Source organism: Echinops telfairi, unplaced genomic scaffold (assembly GCF_000313985.2).
Source record: "Echinops telfairi isolate 266 unplaced genomic scaffold, ASM31398v2 ScPeMD7_7;HRSCAF=31, whole genome shotgun sequence".
NCBI lineage: Eukaryota > Metazoa > Chordata > Mammalia > Afrosoricida > Tenrecidae > Echinops > Echinops telfairi.
In genome coordinates this window covers 28,775,273-28,792,074 of record NW_022103904.1, presented here as the reverse complement: position 1 = coordinate 28,792,074, position 16,802 = coordinate 28,775,273, and the positions used below count along the sequence as shown (strand labels likewise).

The 16,802-nt window shown below is 44.2% G+C and overlaps 1 protein-coding gene across 2 annotated transcripts in view; it reads left to right on the top strand.

Moving 5' to 3' along the window:
• Positions 1-16,802, top strand: part of LRRK1 (leucine rich repeat kinase 1) — a 218,690-nt gene that overhangs the window by 129,201 nt on the left and 72,687 nt on the right. For both annotated transcript variants that reach the window (XM_045286375.1, XM_004717458.2), the window contains exons 12-17: positions 4,980-5,109; positions 5,638-5,750; positions 6,739-6,953; positions 8,908-9,072; positions 15,202-15,374; positions 16,308-16,428. In XM_045286375.1, coding sequence (XP_045142310.1) covers positions 4,980-5,109; positions 5,638-5,750; positions 6,739-6,953; positions 8,908-9,072; positions 15,202-15,374; positions 16,308-16,428 — 917 coding nt within the window. The remainder of the gene's footprint in view (positions 1-4,979; positions 5,110-5,637; positions 5,751-6,738; positions 6,954-8,907; positions 9,073-15,201; positions 15,375-16,307; positions 16,429-16,802) is intronic.

The following is a 16,802-nucleotide window of genomic DNA, read 5'->3' as shown; positions in this document are numbered from 1 at the left end:
TAGTACAAAGACATCCTTACACGTCTGCGGCAGCTTCGTTTCTCCAGGAGCCACTGCAAAGAGTCCACTCACATCGAGCGAGCTGGCAGAGTTTCCAGAAGTTCCTCTTGCTGTTCTGTTTTTGCCTCTTCTGGAACATTCTCTAAGGCAGATGACCCCGTGATCATTGCGAGCGCAACTGTGTCTATGGAAAAAAGCCAGAGCTCAGGGGGGAGTTGTGATCAAGGGCAAGAGAATACTGTGTCAGTCCAGCAAAGGAGCCTGGTTGCTCTCTGTTTGTGTCTAGCAGTGTTCCCACTGCCAGGAGGGGGCCTTGGGGCCAGTGTTTTCTCTCGGCTTGTCTAGACTGGAGAGGAGCCCTGGAAGTTGGTCTGCCTCCTCTTCTACCCATGGATGCTGTCGGGATGCCTCCTCTTCTACCCATGGATGCTGTCGGGATGCCTCCTCTTCTACACATGGATGCTGTCGGGATGCCTTTCCAAGGCTCTGGGCTGCATCTTTTCTCAACTCAGATGCCCCCACACCCAGGGAAATGTGCTTGACATTTAATGACCACCTTATAAAATGAATGGTCACTCACGTCTTAAATGCTAGGTTCTCTCTCTTTTCAAAAACGGCCATCTCAGGAAGCACAACAACTTAGCTTGTGTTATTAATTGTAAAACCATTTAGCCTCTTTGAATTGAAAATATATATATAAGTACAAGGGAAAACAATATTTTGTGGCATTTTTAAAAACAATTTTTTATTGTTAATTAGTTGGAAGTTCATATTTTAGGTCACCAATTTTGTATTCAACAGCTTGAAGTATTTCTCAAACCTACCTGCACCTTCTTTGACTTGTCTTTTCTCCGTGTGGGTTGCTATCATTCCCTTCATGCAAGTTAATACTGCCGAGCTCGGTCCGTTGATTTGTCTTCCCCTCTTTGCTCTGCCTCCTTTTCTGCGTAAAACGAGTCCCTCCCCAAAGGACAACTCTTGTATGAGATCACCGTGCTTTCACACCAAAGGAACAGAACTTTTCTGAATAGCACCCAAGGGTGGAATTCTGGAGCCCTGGAAGCACAGTGGATGGTTACGCATTGGGCTGCCACCCTCAAAGTCAGCGGTTTGAAACCACCAGCTGCTCCTCAGGAGAAGGATGAAGCTGTCTGTTCCCTTAAGGATTTACGGCCTCGGAAGCCCATAGGGCAGTTCTACTCTGTCTTACAGAGTTGCTATGAGCCTGAACTGACTCAGTGGCAGTAAGTTGAATGAGTACTCTCCCTTCTCCAGAGACAAGTTTGGCAATGTCATGTTTCCCTCCTGGCACTTGTGTCCATGGGCCCTACACATATAGCTCATCGTTGGTGGTGTTGCTGAGGGTGAATTAATTACCCACCACTCAAGGCCGTCTCATGCATTACAGAATGATGAATTTCCATTGGCTGAGTTTGAGAAATAGGTCGTCAAGCCTGTCTTCCTGGTCCATCTTAGTCGGGAAGCGCTGCTGGAACACAGTGCCGTAACAGCACGCAGACTCACAAGACAGGTGGTGACTACTCACCAGGTGCTTTGACTTGAAATAAAATCGTAGGAAAGGTTAGAATTCTGCTGCTGAACACCATTGTCCTCACATGTATGAATGATGCGTGTATGCACATATTTGTGCATGTGTGAGATATGTGTGTGCATGCCTTTTCTGGTGCATGGTCTTCTCACACATGATTCTGCACCTAGCATATATATAGTTTTATTGGGGGCTCTTAAAAATCTTATGACAATCCACCATTCAATTGTATTAACCACACTTGTGCATATGTTGCCATCAATATTTCCAAAACATTTCTTTCTACTTGAGCCCTTGGTATCAGCTCCTCTTTTATCCCCTCCTTCCTGCACCCTCCTACCCTCATGAATCCTTGATCAATTATATATTGTTGTTGTTGTTTTGTGTCTTTCTTTGTCCCTTGTCTCCCTTCACCCACATTTCTGTTATTTGTCCCCCTGAGGGGTAGGCTATATATCCAACCTTGTGATGGGTTCCCCCTTTCTCCTCCTTCCCCCCCTCCCCCACTATCCCTCTACCCTCATGATATCACTACTCCCACTACTGTTCCTGAGGGCTTTATCTGTCCTGAATTCCGTGTGTTGAGAGTTCTTATCTGTACCAATGTGTGCACTCCAGTCTAGCCAGATTTGAAAGGTAGAACTGGGTTATGATAGTGGGGTGGGGGGAGGGGGGAGGAGGAAGCACTCAGGAGCCAGAAGAATGATGTGTGTTTCATCGGTGCTATACTGCACCCTGGTTGAATTAATTGTCTCTTCCATAACCCTTCTGTGGGGGGATATCCAATTGTCTACAGATGAGATATAGTTCTCCACTCCAACCCCCCTCATTCACAACGATATGCTTGTTTGCTTTGGATATTTTGATACCTGATCCTCTCAACACCTCATGATCACACAGGCAGGTGTGCTTCTTCCATGTGGGCTTGTTGCTTCTCTGCTAGATGGCTGCTTGTTTAACTTTAAGCCTTTGAGACCCCAGTTGCTAGATCTTTTGATAGCTGGGCACCATTCACTTTCTTCACCACATTTACTTATGCACCCATGTTGTCATCAGTGATGCACTTAGCTTTTTTTCTTTCCTTCGTGTTACTCTTTTAAAAAAAAATACTTTTATTGCGGGCTCTTACATCTCTTAGCACAATCCATACATTCATCCAGTGTGTCAAGCACATTTGCACATATGCCGCCTTAATCTTTTTCAAAGCATTCTCTTCCCACTTGAGCCCCTAATATCAGCTCCCCATTTTTGCCCCTCCCTCCCTCATGAACTCTTGATAAATTATAGATTATTATTTCCATATCTTACATCCTCCTCCGTCGCCCCCTCACCCACTTTTCCATTATTCATCCCCCTGGGAGGGGGTTATAAATTGATCCTTGTGATCAATTCCCCTTTTCTCCCCTAATCCTCCTGGAATCTCTACTCTCATTGTTGGCCCTGAGGGGTTTATCTATCCTGGATTCCCTGTGTTGTGGGCTCTTATCTGTAGCAGTGTTCATGCTCTAGTCTAATTTGATTTGTAAAGTAGAATTGAGGTGTCATGATAGTGGGGTGAAGGAAGCACCAAAGAGCTAGAGGAAAGCTATACTGCACCCTGACTGGCTCATCTCTTCCCTGTGACCCCTCGGTGAGGGGATGTGCAATTGTCTGCAGATGGGCATTGGGTCTCCACTCCATGCCCCTTCCCCTGCCCATTCACATTGGGTATGATTTTGTTTTGTGTCTTAGATGCCTGTTACCTGATCCCATCAACACCTCATAATAACACAGGCTGGCGTGCTTCTTCCATGTGAGCTTTGTTGCTTCTGAGCTACATAGTTGCTTATTTATCTTCAAGCCTTTAAGACCCCAGATGCTGTATCTTTTGATGGCTGGGTGCCATCAGCTTTCTTCACCACATTTGCTTATGCACCCATTTTGTCTTCAGTGATCGTGTCAGGAAGGTGAACATCACAGAATGCCAGATTGTTAGAACAAAGTGTTCTTGTGTTGAGGGAATACTTGAGTTGAAGCCCAATGTCCACCTTCAACCTTAATTTTTAACATATAGATATGAGTACTTAATTCTATTCCCCTCTTGATATATATCTGTATATGCCTGTATTTATGCCTCTATAAATGTCCTTTGCCTCCTGGTTCTTTCCTCTATTTCCTTTTACTTTCCCCTTGACCCACCATCATGTTTGGCCTTCATTTGGCTAGTAGTTCCTCGCTGCTACATTGCCATTGATTAAGCCCCACTAGGCATCCTACAACCTTTCTTCCATTGATGTTAGTTCACTTCTTCTTCCCTTGTCCCTGGGTTGGTTCCCTCCCACCCTCTTTTCTCCCACCTCCCTTCTCCCCTATCCCCCCGGAACCATTGGTCCCATTCTTTTCATCTCCAAATTATTTATCCCTCCTATTTTACCCAGATAGATATGCAGATACATTACTAAGTGAAAAAACCAGGCAACGTCAACTAAAACAACAAAGGAAGTCAAAAACAACAAAACAAAAACAAAATAACAATAACAAAAAGAAAAAGAAAGCCACTGACAAAAATGGAAAGGCCTATAAATAGTTCAAAGTCTATTTGTTGGCTTTTATGTGTGTTTTCCAGTCAAGTCTGATGGGGTGCCACATTCTGTTTCCAAAGTCTATTTTTGGTATTCCCCGGGGATTTCATCAGTCTGCTCCCCCTGCTGCTCTGCTGCATGCCCTCAGTGCCTCGCCCCAGCGTCATGGGGCCGGACCATGAACTATTCCCGCACTGTGTCTCCAGTGCTGTCCCCCATAGCGTCATGGTTCAGTGCAGGATGCTGTGTCCCGTGGTGGGGCCAGCCGTAAGGCCCTCCCCGAGTCTTGTCTGCTCCGAGCAGGAATATCGTCCTCGGGGCTTGGTGGGCTAGGATGTCCTCTCCTCCATCTCCATCCCTTTTTGTTTCTCCCGTGTCCTCTAATCCGACGTGCCCCTCACCCCAAGCTGTAGCCCCAGTGCTGTCCTCTGAAGTGCCTTCTTCTGAGGGGCGAGGGTGTCCACATAGCTGGGGTTGGGGCCAGCCCTGCAGACCTCTCTAGCTTTTTAAACTCATGAATAGCTCTTGAGTATCATTCCATATCCATATATGTAGATCTGCCCTATTCTTTCTAATATCCATATACTCACCCATTAGTTTTCTAATCAGACCCCTTTGGTTAGACATATAGATTTCCCCTGTTCTAGCTAGTACAGACACTCTGCCTCCGAGGTCCTTGTTCTCACATCTCTGCCACACATGCAGGGATATCTGCTGGATGACTTCCGACAGTTGGAACTGTTAGATGGGTATTAACCTTGCCAAAATACCCTCAAGGGGTTGTGCCAAGTTATACACCACCTCAATGTACCATATTGGTGGTTTGGAACCATTTTAAACCGGCCGTCTGCTTTGCCACCTCCCTGCAGGCTATGTGCTAGAATTCCCAGCCTTCCTCAGCGAATCTCTGGAAGTCCTATGTCTGAATGACAATCATCTGGATGTGGTTCCCCCATCAGTTTGCCTATTGAGAAACTTATCAGAGCTCTACCTGGGAAAGTAAGTACACACTGAGTAAAAGTGACCTTCAGGGCCAGTGGACAACTGCTCCCCACCTCCACCCCACCCCTCATCTGCCCTCCGGAGACAAGAATCAAGAAAGAGAAACATTCTGATTTGCAATAAGTAGTCAAGATTTCAGATCGAGGTTTGGACATGGAGGTAGAAGGTGAGGAAGGCAGGCATTAGTGCAGTGATGTAAAGAGTGTACTGTGAATGACACTGCCAGGGTTACAGTCCTTGCAAGACTAGATGAAAATGTGCAATCGGGCAGGTCGCAGTGCCATCCCAAGAATATACAGCAGTCATCTTTATGGCAGCGTTAAAAAAAAATGAGGTAGTTAGGTGGGGAACCTAAGCTCAGAGGATTTCCAATAGACAACACTGTCATTTCTACTTCTGACTTCCCAGGGAGATAGATTCTGAGATAAACATACTAAAATGGAACACTTGCGGGCCCAAGGTGTTTTGAATTGTATCTGTGCCTCACCGGCTATGCAGGCTGACAGGTATTGTGTGTATCCTCAGCAATCCTAGCCTCCAGGAGCTTCCTCAGGAGCTGGGGCAGCTGGGGAACCTTTGGCAGTTGGACACCGAAGACCTACACATTGTTAATGTGCCTGCAGAGATCCAGAAAGAAGGTAAGTGTTTTAATGTCATAGTGGTACTTTAACACACATACCACTCACCGGTAGATTGCATTAAAGGGATGTTTAAAGAAAGTTATGTTCTTATAGTTCTGCAGGCTAACAATTCATATCAGGTCTCTCTCGGCCTACTGTTTCCATCTTCAAACAAGCAAACCCACTGCGAACTCATGGCAACCTATAGGATAGTTTAGGACTGCTCCATAGGGTTTCAAAGGCTGTAATCTTTACAGTAGCATATGCTACATCCTTCTCTCAGGGAGCAGTGGGTGGATTCAAATGACCAACATTTTTTTTAGCAGCTCAGCATTTTAACCACTCGACCACCAAGGTTCCTTGCCAGGGCATTCCTAACTTTTAGATGATGCTCATGTAGCATCTGTCTTCATCCCACCACACCGTGTGTGCATATCTTTGCATCTAATTTTCACATGTTATAACTAAGAAGTGATTAGATTTGGAACCCACCCTACTCAAGTAGGACTTAATTAAAATAAGAAACTTTTATTTCCCAACAATATTATATCTACAGGTAGAATGCCAGCACGTATTTGAAGGGGTACAATTCTACAAGGACAGTAAGGTTTACACAATTTTGCTTCCTCAGAGTCACCTCCTAGGAAAGACAATTCCAGTGCAGCAAGGTGACCTGCAGAGTATAACTCCAGCTTCATTGTTTGGGGAGATACTGGTCAGAAATGGTCAGTGACTGAGGTTCATTACATGGAAAATGACCAGATGGTCACTCTCTGGCCTCCTGGGTAGCAGGGATATTTTCTTTTGGTTCTGAGCTTTTAGAATTCATTCTGGGGTGATTAGTATCCCTCCTTCTCTACACCAGACCTAGTAGTCTCCAGGTTTTCCACCATTAGAACCCATAGAAAATGTTCCTTTGTGCCAGGCTTTTGTTTCTTAAGAGGTGCACGTGTTCATACTGATAGACTGCCTGCAGTGTGACTCCTACTTTGTGATTGTCACACAGGCCCCAAAGCAATGCTGTCTTACCTGCGTGCTCAGCTGCGGAAAGCAGAGAGATGCAAGCTGATGAAGATGATCATTGTGGGTCCCCCCCGACAGGGAAAATCCATCCTCCTGGAGATCTTACAGGCTGGAAAAGCTCCCCAGATGGTGCACAGTGAGGCCACCATCAGAACTACCAAGTGGGAGCTTCAGAGGCCAACTGGATCAAAAGCCAAGGTCAAGGAGGGTTGGCATGCAGTGTTCCTGAGGCCAGTGGGTGGCCTGATGGGGGGGGGGAAACCTTCCCCTTCTCGGGTTTTCCTCTCCAGGGCTCTTTCAGTTGATTCCAGCTCTCAGGATGCATCTGTTCATGGCCTTGTTGTTTATCCTGTGTTCCATTTCAATATCAGAAAAAAAAAACATCTAATGGGATTTTCTTGCCTGGGGAACAAAGGAAAGACACTGGAATATTGACAGGACCTTGGCCCCTGGAGCAAGCACACGGCAATCTGCTGTTTGTTCAAGCTGTGTCATTAGCATGGAGGGATGTTGATTGCAGCTGCCTAGCACCTGTGGTCATACTGAGCCATTCAGGATCCCCAGTACTGTGGGATACCAGGGGTCTGGAGGCCACAACTTACTAGGTTTACCCTATAGATCCCATCACAGTAGCTCTAGAGTACCAGAATCTAGAAACAGGTTTCCCACTGAAACACAAAGTCACTTTTCAAATCAGAGAAATCCGATTGATGAAAAAGCCATTTAAAACCTGATCAGTTGCTGCCAAGATGAGTCAGAGTCATGATAACCCCATGTGTGCCAGAGTAGAACATGAACCAAAGGTTTTCAATGGCTGCTTTTTCCGAAGTAGACGATTTTTCAAGGTAAGTCTGGGTGGACTTGAACTACAAGCCTTTTGGTCAGCAACCAAGAACTTATACCTGTTTGGCCCATGCTCCTTCAGCATGTAGGCCACATGTATTCGAGCACCGCACAGCAGTTGTGCCTCTGAAGCACTGCGCTCTTCCTCTTAGCGCCGGATGCCCTCATGGTGTAGTGGGTGTTGGGCAATGTAAGCAGATCAAAATCCCTTGCTGCTCCTTGGGAGAACGATGGGGCTTGGCAACTCACACAAGCACTTCTACCCTAGTTGGCAACAACTCAATGGCAGTGAATTTGGTTTTGTTGTTGTGATAAGCAGAACTGACAAAGCAACTTCTCCCCGTTCATTAATTCCAAGCATGCTCCAGAGCAGCCCAGCAGTAGACCCTGCTAATTCGTGCCCGGGATTTTTTTCTAATACAACCAGAATCTTCTGAATTATCTTCTGCTTTGCCCTTTCATCATTCATTTTTTCTTCGCCAATGTTTGTCCTGGACAAAGGGGTGAATCCGGTTTCTGTTCTGTCCTTTAGCCATCCTTAAGATCCCTCCCTCTAGTTGGAGGAGAGTCCCCTAATCTTGCGAATGCTAAGGAAAGCTACACATTCTGTCCCATAGTGCTTTGTGAGGCTGGCCTGCAGCCAGTTTAGAACAGCTGCTCATTCTTGCCCTGACACAAAAGCAGGTCAGCACATTGTATCTCAGAGGCCAAAATGCAGCATTGGGCAACAGAGTTCCTCCTACAGAAAACTGCAGACTTAGCTTCCCAGGCCAGACTCTGAGCTCATAAAATGCTAGAGAAACCACAGCCTTTACCAGCAGCCCAACAGCTATGCTTTGGTCTGATTCTCACATAAAGAAAGGTTCCTAGCATCCTTGGTGGGTGATGTTCTCTGACGTATGCAAGCTGGAGAACAGCTCCGACAAAAGAGAAGTCTGAGTCCTCGAATGAAGATGACATGAGGCTGGGGCCTCCTCCAGCAGAATGTCTTCACGCCATCTTGGACATGACTTCATATGCTCCTTAGGTGCAGAAGAAACGTCCAGGGACAGCCATCCTACTGCTCTGTGACCAGTGGATAGAAGTTCTAGTAGTTTAACTCCAAGTGCTGGCTTCTACTTTCCCTTTGCCCCCATTAGTCCTGTGGGAAACAAGGCTGCAAGGTTTTTCTGCAATTGTCTGTATTTCAGTCCTCCAAGGACAGAGTCAGCATATCTCCATTTGATGTATTAAATTACTTGATGCTGGATTACCAAATGCTTGATTTCTTTAAAATTCCGTTCTCTTGCTGCCCTTGTTGCTCAAGTAGATTGAGTCTGTGGAGTTCAATGTCTGGGATATTGGCGGCCCAGCCAGCATGGCCACAGTCAACCAGTGCTTCTTCACAGACAAGGCCTTGTACATAGTCGTGTGGAACCTGGCGCTGGGTGAGGAGGCCGTGGCCAGCCTCCAGTTCTGGCTGCTGAACATCGAGGTAAGGAAAAGCCGAGCTCTTCAATTCCCAGAAACTCAGAGCATCAGAAGGTCTGACCACTTCTCTGACTCTTTCTCCTTTACTGAGATAAAAATACAGCATGTTAGAAGAATCACCGTGTGTTTGAGGGGGAATTTTCAGAGGGCCTCAGAGTCACAGGTCTTTATCAGTCCTAGATGTTTCCACAATGCGGCATTGAAAATCCTAGTAGGCTTTAACTGACCAGAAGCTGGCATGAGAGGCTGAGCCTGTACTTGAGATTCAGACTCTCCTTTGCTTCATGAAAACTACCTGAGTCAGGCTTCCCTGGAGAAACAGGGCCAGCGTGGACGATAAATATGTGTGTTTGTTGTTGTGAGATGCCAATGACTCAGTTCCAACCCTCTCAAAATATGCCGACCATTATGCAAAATAAAATGCAACACTGCCCAGTCCTGTGCCATCCCCGTAATTGTCCCTGTGCTTGAGCCCATGGTCATGGCCAGTGTCAGTCATCTCCTTGAGGGCCTTCTTCTCCCTCTTTGCCCTTGGCCTTTACCAAACATGCTGTCCTTTGCCAGGGATTGGTCTATTTGGAAAGCATGTCCAAAATATGTCAGACGAAGTCTCGTCATCCTTCCCACTAAGGAGCCCTCTGTCTATACTGCCAAGAGAGATCAGCTTGTCCTTTAGCAATCCATGTTTTTTTCAATATTCTTCTTCCACACCACAATCAAATGTATTGATTCTTCTTCAGCCTTTGCAATTCACTGTCCAACTTTCACATGCATACAGGGGTCAGGCACGCCTTAGTCCTCAAAGTAATATTCTTGCTATTCAATGCGCTACAGAGGTCATGCAGGAGCTTTAAATGCTATTGGTCTTCTGATCTCTTGACTGCTGCTTTCCTGGACCTTGACAGTGAATCCAAGAAAGACAAAATTTCTTAACAACTTCACCTTTTTCTCCATTTATCATGTTTCCTATTGGTCCACTTGTGAAAATTTGGGGCTTCTTTACCTTGAGTTGTAATCCATACTGAAGGCTGAAGTCCTTGATCTTCATTAACAAATGTTTCAAGTCCTCCTCACGTTGAGCAAGCCAAGTTGTGCCCTCTCCGTATCTCAGGTAGTTAATAAAACTTCTTCCAAACCTGAGGCCACAGTCTCCTTCGTATAAGCCAGTTTCTCTGGTGATTCGCTGAGCATCCAGATTGAACATGCATGGTGAGGCAATACAACCCTGCTGCACACCTTTCCTGATTTTAAGCATGCAGCATTCCCTTGTTCTGTTCACACAATTGCCTGTCGATCCCTGTACAAGTTCTGAATGAGCACACTGAAGTGTTCTGGAATTCCCATTCTTCTCAATGTTATCCATAGTTTCTTATGTCCACACAGTCTCATGATTTTGCATAACCAGTAAAATATCTTCCTGCTATTCTCTGCTTTCAGTCAAGATCGGCAATGATATCCCTTGTCCCATATCCTCTTCCGATTCTAGCCTGAACCTCTGACAGTTCCCTCTCAATGTACTGCTACAAACATTGCTGAATGACATTCGGCAAAATTATACTTTCATGTGATATCAATAATATTGCTCTATAATTTGAGCATTCTACTGGGTCACCTTTCTTTAGAGAGGGTATAAATATGGATCTCTTCTAGTCAGTTGACCAAATAACTGTCTTCTAAATTTCCTAGCATAGACAAGTGAATGCTTCCAGTATTCTTCAGTTTTCTGAAACAGTTCAATTGGTATTCCATCAATTCCTGGAACCTTGATTTTTGACTAATGCATTCAGTGCAGTTAGAACTTCTTCCTTCAGCACCATTGGTTCTTGCTCATATGCTACCTCCTGAAATGGTGGGAGATTGACTCGTTCTTTCTGGAACAGTGACTCTGTATTCTTTCCATCTTCCTTTAATGCTTCCTGCATCACTCACTATTTTGACCATAGAATCTTTCAAGATTGCAACTCAAGGCTTGAATTTTCTCTTGATTTCTTCCGTTTAAGATATGCTGAGTGTATTCTTCACTTTTAGTTTCAAAATTATTTACACATTTCATTATAACCTTTGCCTATATGAGCTGCCCTGGGAAATTTTCTATTCGACTCTTTGACTTCATCAGTTCTTCTGTTTGCTTTAGGTACTCTACGATTAAGAGCAAGTTTCTAAGTCCTTTCTGACATCCACTCTGATATTTTTCTTTTGCTCCTGTCTTTTTAGTGACCTTTTGCTTTCTTCACGAATGATGTTTTTGATGTCCTTTCACCGCTCATCCGGTCTTCTGTCCTTAGTGTTCAATGCAGCAAATTTGTTCTTGAGATGTTCTCAAACTTCAGGTGAGATAAACTCAAGCATGTATTTTGGCTCCTATGAACTTGTTCTCATTTTCTTCAGCTTGATCCTGAACTTACATAGGAGCAATTGATGGTCTGTTCCAGTCAGCCCCTGGCTTGGTTTTAGCTCCTGATATTGAGCATCTTCTTTGTGTCTTTCCACAGATGTAGTCAATGTGATCTCTGTATATTTCATCGGAAGAATCCATGTATAGTGTTGAAGAAGGGTATTTGCTATGAACAAGTTGTTGGTCTTGCAAAATTCTGTCATGTGATCTCTAACTTTGTTTCTGTCACCTAGCCCATATTTTCCAAACACTGCTCCTTCCTCTTTGTTTCCAAATTTTGCATTTCAGTGGCCAATAATTATCAATGCATCTTGATTGCAAGTCTGATCAATTTCTGGCTGAAGTTCCTGGTAGAATTCTTCAATTTTTGCAACATTAGCCTCAGTTGTTGGTACATAAATTTGAATAGTATATACTCGAGTATAAGCCAACCTGAATTTCACCACAAAACCTACATTAAAAATGTACTGGAAAACTCGGCTTATACACAAGTATATAGGGTAATATTTGTGTTGATTGGATTTCCTTGAGGGCAGATAGATATCATCTTATCACACCCAGGATTGTCCTTCATGATGGATTTGGCACTGTCTTTTTTGTCAGAGACTGCCACACCATTCCTCTTGATTGCGTTATTGTTCTCAGTATGGTGAATCATGATTTCTCATTCAAAGTGGCCAATTTCAGCTCACTTATACCTAGGATATCAATCTTCATGCATTCCATTCCATTTTTGATGGCTTCCAATTTTCCTGGATTCATTCTTTGCACATGCCAAGTTCTAATCATTAGCAGATTTTTACAGCAGTGTGTCCCTACTTTGAGTTATGCCCCATCAGCAAATGAAGATCCCAAAGGCTCCACTCCCACAGGCTTTTCCCGACACACATCACAGGGTCGACCCCACGGAGATAACTCAGCTCCTCAGTCACATTTGACTGCCCTCAGACCTGAGGTGCCCATCGTCCGTCACCATTTCAGACATCATTCTGCTTCCAGTCACTGGACCGTCGGTATCTGACAATGTGTCAAAGGCAGACCTCAGTTTTTCAGAGGCTATTTCCTCTGCAGTGGGGAGCAGAGTCCTTCTTCACGTCTGTTCTTAGCCTGAAAGCTCTGCTGTCACCCACTGTTCACTGTGGGTGACCCTGCTGGCATTTGAAACACCAGTGACATAGCTTCCAGCATCAGAGCAACCCACAAGCCACCACAGCACAACAAACTGACAGGCAGATAATATATATTAATTAATTCACACACACACACATAAAGGGACTTATTCAAAGAATTGGCTTATATGATTGTGTGATGTTAGTAAGTCTATGTAGGTCATTAGACAGACCAGAGATTCCCACAGTCTTCTATCTATCTCCCAATATGTAGGTCAGGTGATAAGAAGAATGAAGGAACCTGGAAAGCTGTCTCTTGATAGTTTGGAGATAGCAATAGCACATTCCCTAGGGAAATTCTCTCTCTCTTTTCTTTCTTTTTTTTTTTTTTTTTGCCATGAAGGTCTTCAGCTGTTTGACAGAGGCCCACCCCCACTATGGATGAAAATCTGCTTAACTTACCACTGGCTGATTTAATCACATGCACCTACTTCAGAATAGCAACTAGATCAGTGTTTGACCAAACAAGAGAGCGCCTTCACCAGCCAATTTGGCTCATGAAACAAAACCAATGCAGAGAGCCATTTCTTTACATGGCTTTCCATTAGGAAACGAGCCATGCTCTACCTTACATGGGGACTTTCCAGCAGTTCGCAATTTGTCGTGTGTCTGTGGAGGCCTGTGTGCCTGCAAAGGTCTCCTGAGAAGAATCTGTCCGTTGTGCAGCAGATGAGAGTGTAAGGAAGGATTGCACGCTGTCCATTGCTGAGCCTAACATGCAGAAGGAGGACTCACGCTGTGTAGCCTCTTCTTAGTCAGGAAAGACTCTTTGCCTTGGCTTCCTTAACTACTATCAACTGTAATAGCAATCACTACTGTATGTAAATGATCAAGAGTTGTCACAAAATTTATTACTTAACTTAAAAAGAAAAAGAATATCCTATGAGGTCTGATAGTTGTTAATGCTCTTTTACTTTTTTGTTTGCCTTAAATTAAGCACCCTACAATAATTGGCAACTTAAAACTACCATGTACTTGCTATTTACATGTTTTCTTTGCTTTTTTAATGTGTCTTAGTCCTGAAGACATATGTTTGCCTTAGTGAATGAGCATTATTGAGGTTTGCCTTGTGTCTAACCCTCATTGCTTTCCTAAGCATTGATCAGTACTTAAGATTTTAACCTGTATAAATGAATAGCCCATGTATTTTAGTCTAAAAAGCTTTTATGTATATATATCTTTTCCTTTTCTCAATAGTACTTTGAATTTTTATACCCTTGGATAGATCAGTGATATAATGATTAGAATTAGCAAATGTTTCATAGAAGTTACTTAAATTATTTCCAAATAAGCTGATAATGATCTAAAGTAGACCGGGAATATATAAGCATAGTAGATATAAATATAGCTTTTAAGCTTTCACTTAATCATAAACCCTAATCTAGTAACAATTATTTCTTACGATGTGACCCTGCACAATAGTTGCGCTCATGAAGTTATCACTGAAAATATAGGTGATAAAGTGTAGTAAAGAAATCAGAGTGCCCAGCTATCAGAAACAGTAGTGTCTAAGATGTTAAAGGCTTGTCCTAAGCAATTATCTAAGGGAGATGTCAGCTAAGTCCACACAGAAGGAACACACCTCTGTAATCCAAGATTGTAAATAATAAAACCCTAGATCAGAGGAAGAAATTGCATGAGAGCTTAAATTCTGGGGACCTGGTTTGCAGAAGGCTATGGATGACAACAAAGGCCCCAAATCCCTTTACAGAGTCCCCATGTGGCCAAGGCCCCCATTGTATCCCCTTGTGACCAGGGATGTGAATACTATTTCCTTTACATGGAGTATATCGGAAAATAGATTCCTGCAGACAGGCTAAATTTAACATTTTATCATTTGTTTTCCCTTTCGCCCCATTTTAAATTTGTTCTAGCTTCTATTATCTTCTGATTTCTCTTGGATTGAGTTTCTTTCTGTGTTTTATTTTGTTGTCATCATTGGAGATTTTTGTATAATTTTCTTTATATGAAATCCAAGATATATAAATCTATAGACAGTAATTAGAATAATGGGTTCTTAGAGTTCTGGCAGGAGAGAGTGGAGGTAATTGGGAAGCTGATAATAATGGGTACAAGAATGAAGAAGATGTTCTAAAATTGATTGTGGTAATGATTGTACAACCTTTTAAATATATTTAAACCATTGAATTATATAGTATGTAAATTATATGTCAATAAAACTGTCTAAAATATTGAATCCCACCCCTGGATACAAAAGGACTCACCTTCCCAGTTGGAAAGTGATTATGTCATGAAGGCAAGCTCACCCTTTCTGAAGGGTCAGAAAGCCGTCACCCATGGACCAGAGCTCTGAGCACACTGGCAGCTTCTGGGGGTTGAGGTGGACAGAGATTCCACAAAGTACCCATTCATTACTGGGAGATGCTTCCAAAAATAAGGAACTGGTCCCTCTTGCACACAACAGGGACTCAAGGGTTTGCGGAGAAGGAACTATGGGTTGCCACATTGACAGAACTGTATAGACTATGGAGCTGTTCTGGATTCTGTCTGGCTGACAGGAGGCTGTGCTCAGCTGTGCTATTCTCTCCCACCCCCCTCTTTCTCAAAGGCCAAGGCCCCAAACTCCGTGGTGTTGGTGGTGGGAACACACCTGGATTTAATTGAAACTAAATTCCGAGTGGAGAGGATCGCAACGCTCCGGGCTTATGTGCTGGCTCTCTGCCGCTCACCCTCAGGAGCCAGAGCCACAGGCTTCCCAGACATCACCAACAAGAACCTATAGTAAGTGTGCCAGAGCCACACCTGATCCTGCAACATGTGTCCAAGGCACTTGTCAATGGATCTGTATTCCTTGGTAGGGGACGCTGCCAGGCTGGACCCCTTCCTGGGTAAAGGGTAGCAACTGGACCTTTTAGGGATTCCTTCTATACTCCATGGACAGTGCTGAGCATGCAGTATAGGATCAGGAGATGGGAATGCACATATCCACCCATGAGGTAATTTGTTATCACTTATCAAAAACCAAACACAAGATATGCCCAAATATCATGTGGTGCTGGGAGATTCACCCAGTCTGGGAAGGGCTAAGCGTGGGTAACAGAGTTGAGGGACAGAGTAGTGCAGTTGAAACCCGTGGCCTGGGCTTGTCATTTAACTTCTACACCAGCCCTGCAGAGTGTGGGGGTCTAGTATGCTCACTTCGCAGATGTTAAAGTTGAGGTTCAGAGGGTTAAGTGAGCATTCTGATATTGCCCTGATAGGAACAAAATACGCATTGCCATCACTACACTGATGGCTCTTGACTCGGATCCCCTCACTCTGGGTGGAATCCATACCTTCGGTGCCCCTGCTGTCGTGGGGATGCCTTGGCCCAGCGCAGGGTTAGGGTCCGGCATTCAGGGCTCATGCACCTTTGAAAAGACTCAGAGAAGCTGTGATAACAGCAGTACCAGCTCTAGATCAGAGGCCTGGGTCAAACCCAGTCATGTCCTTCATCTCAGTAAACCTTGTTCTCCTGCTCTGGACAATGGGTGTCAAATGGGTTAGACTAGTGCCCAACACAAAGCAAGTAGTCAACAAACTTTTTGTGTCCTTTTCGCAAGTTCCTTGGACTTGTCAGCACCGGGGAAGAAACGCTTGGGAAACTAGAGTGCTGAAATGCTTCTTCACAAAGGGTTTGGTGTTCTGAGCAAATACAGTTCTTTCTCCCTACAGTGAACTGTCCTGTAAAAGCCTGGAGGGTCACGAGGGGCTGCGGCAGCTGATCTTCCATGTTACCTGCAGCATGAAGGATGTGGGCAGCACCATTGGTTGTCAGCGCCTAGCTGGCAGGCTGGTAAAGACTTAATTTGGGGGTCAAAGTGAGGGACCTGGGTCCCATTTGTTTGAAAACCTGTACTTTCCCCCTCTCTCTACTGTAAAACAAACAAACCCAGGGACAAGGGAACAACAAGTGACCTAAATCAGTGGTGAGGAGGGTGTAGGAGGCCTGATAGGGTGTGATCAAGGGTAATAAACTGAGAGGAATTCCTGAAAGGCAAATGAAGGCTGAGCATGATAGTGGGACAAAAGGAAAGTAAAAGGAAATAGAGCAAAGAGCTAGGAGACAAAGGGCATTTATAGAGGTCTAAATAAAGGCATGTACATATGTAAATATATTTATATATAAGGATGGGTAAATCGATCTATGTGCATATATTTATAGGTTTA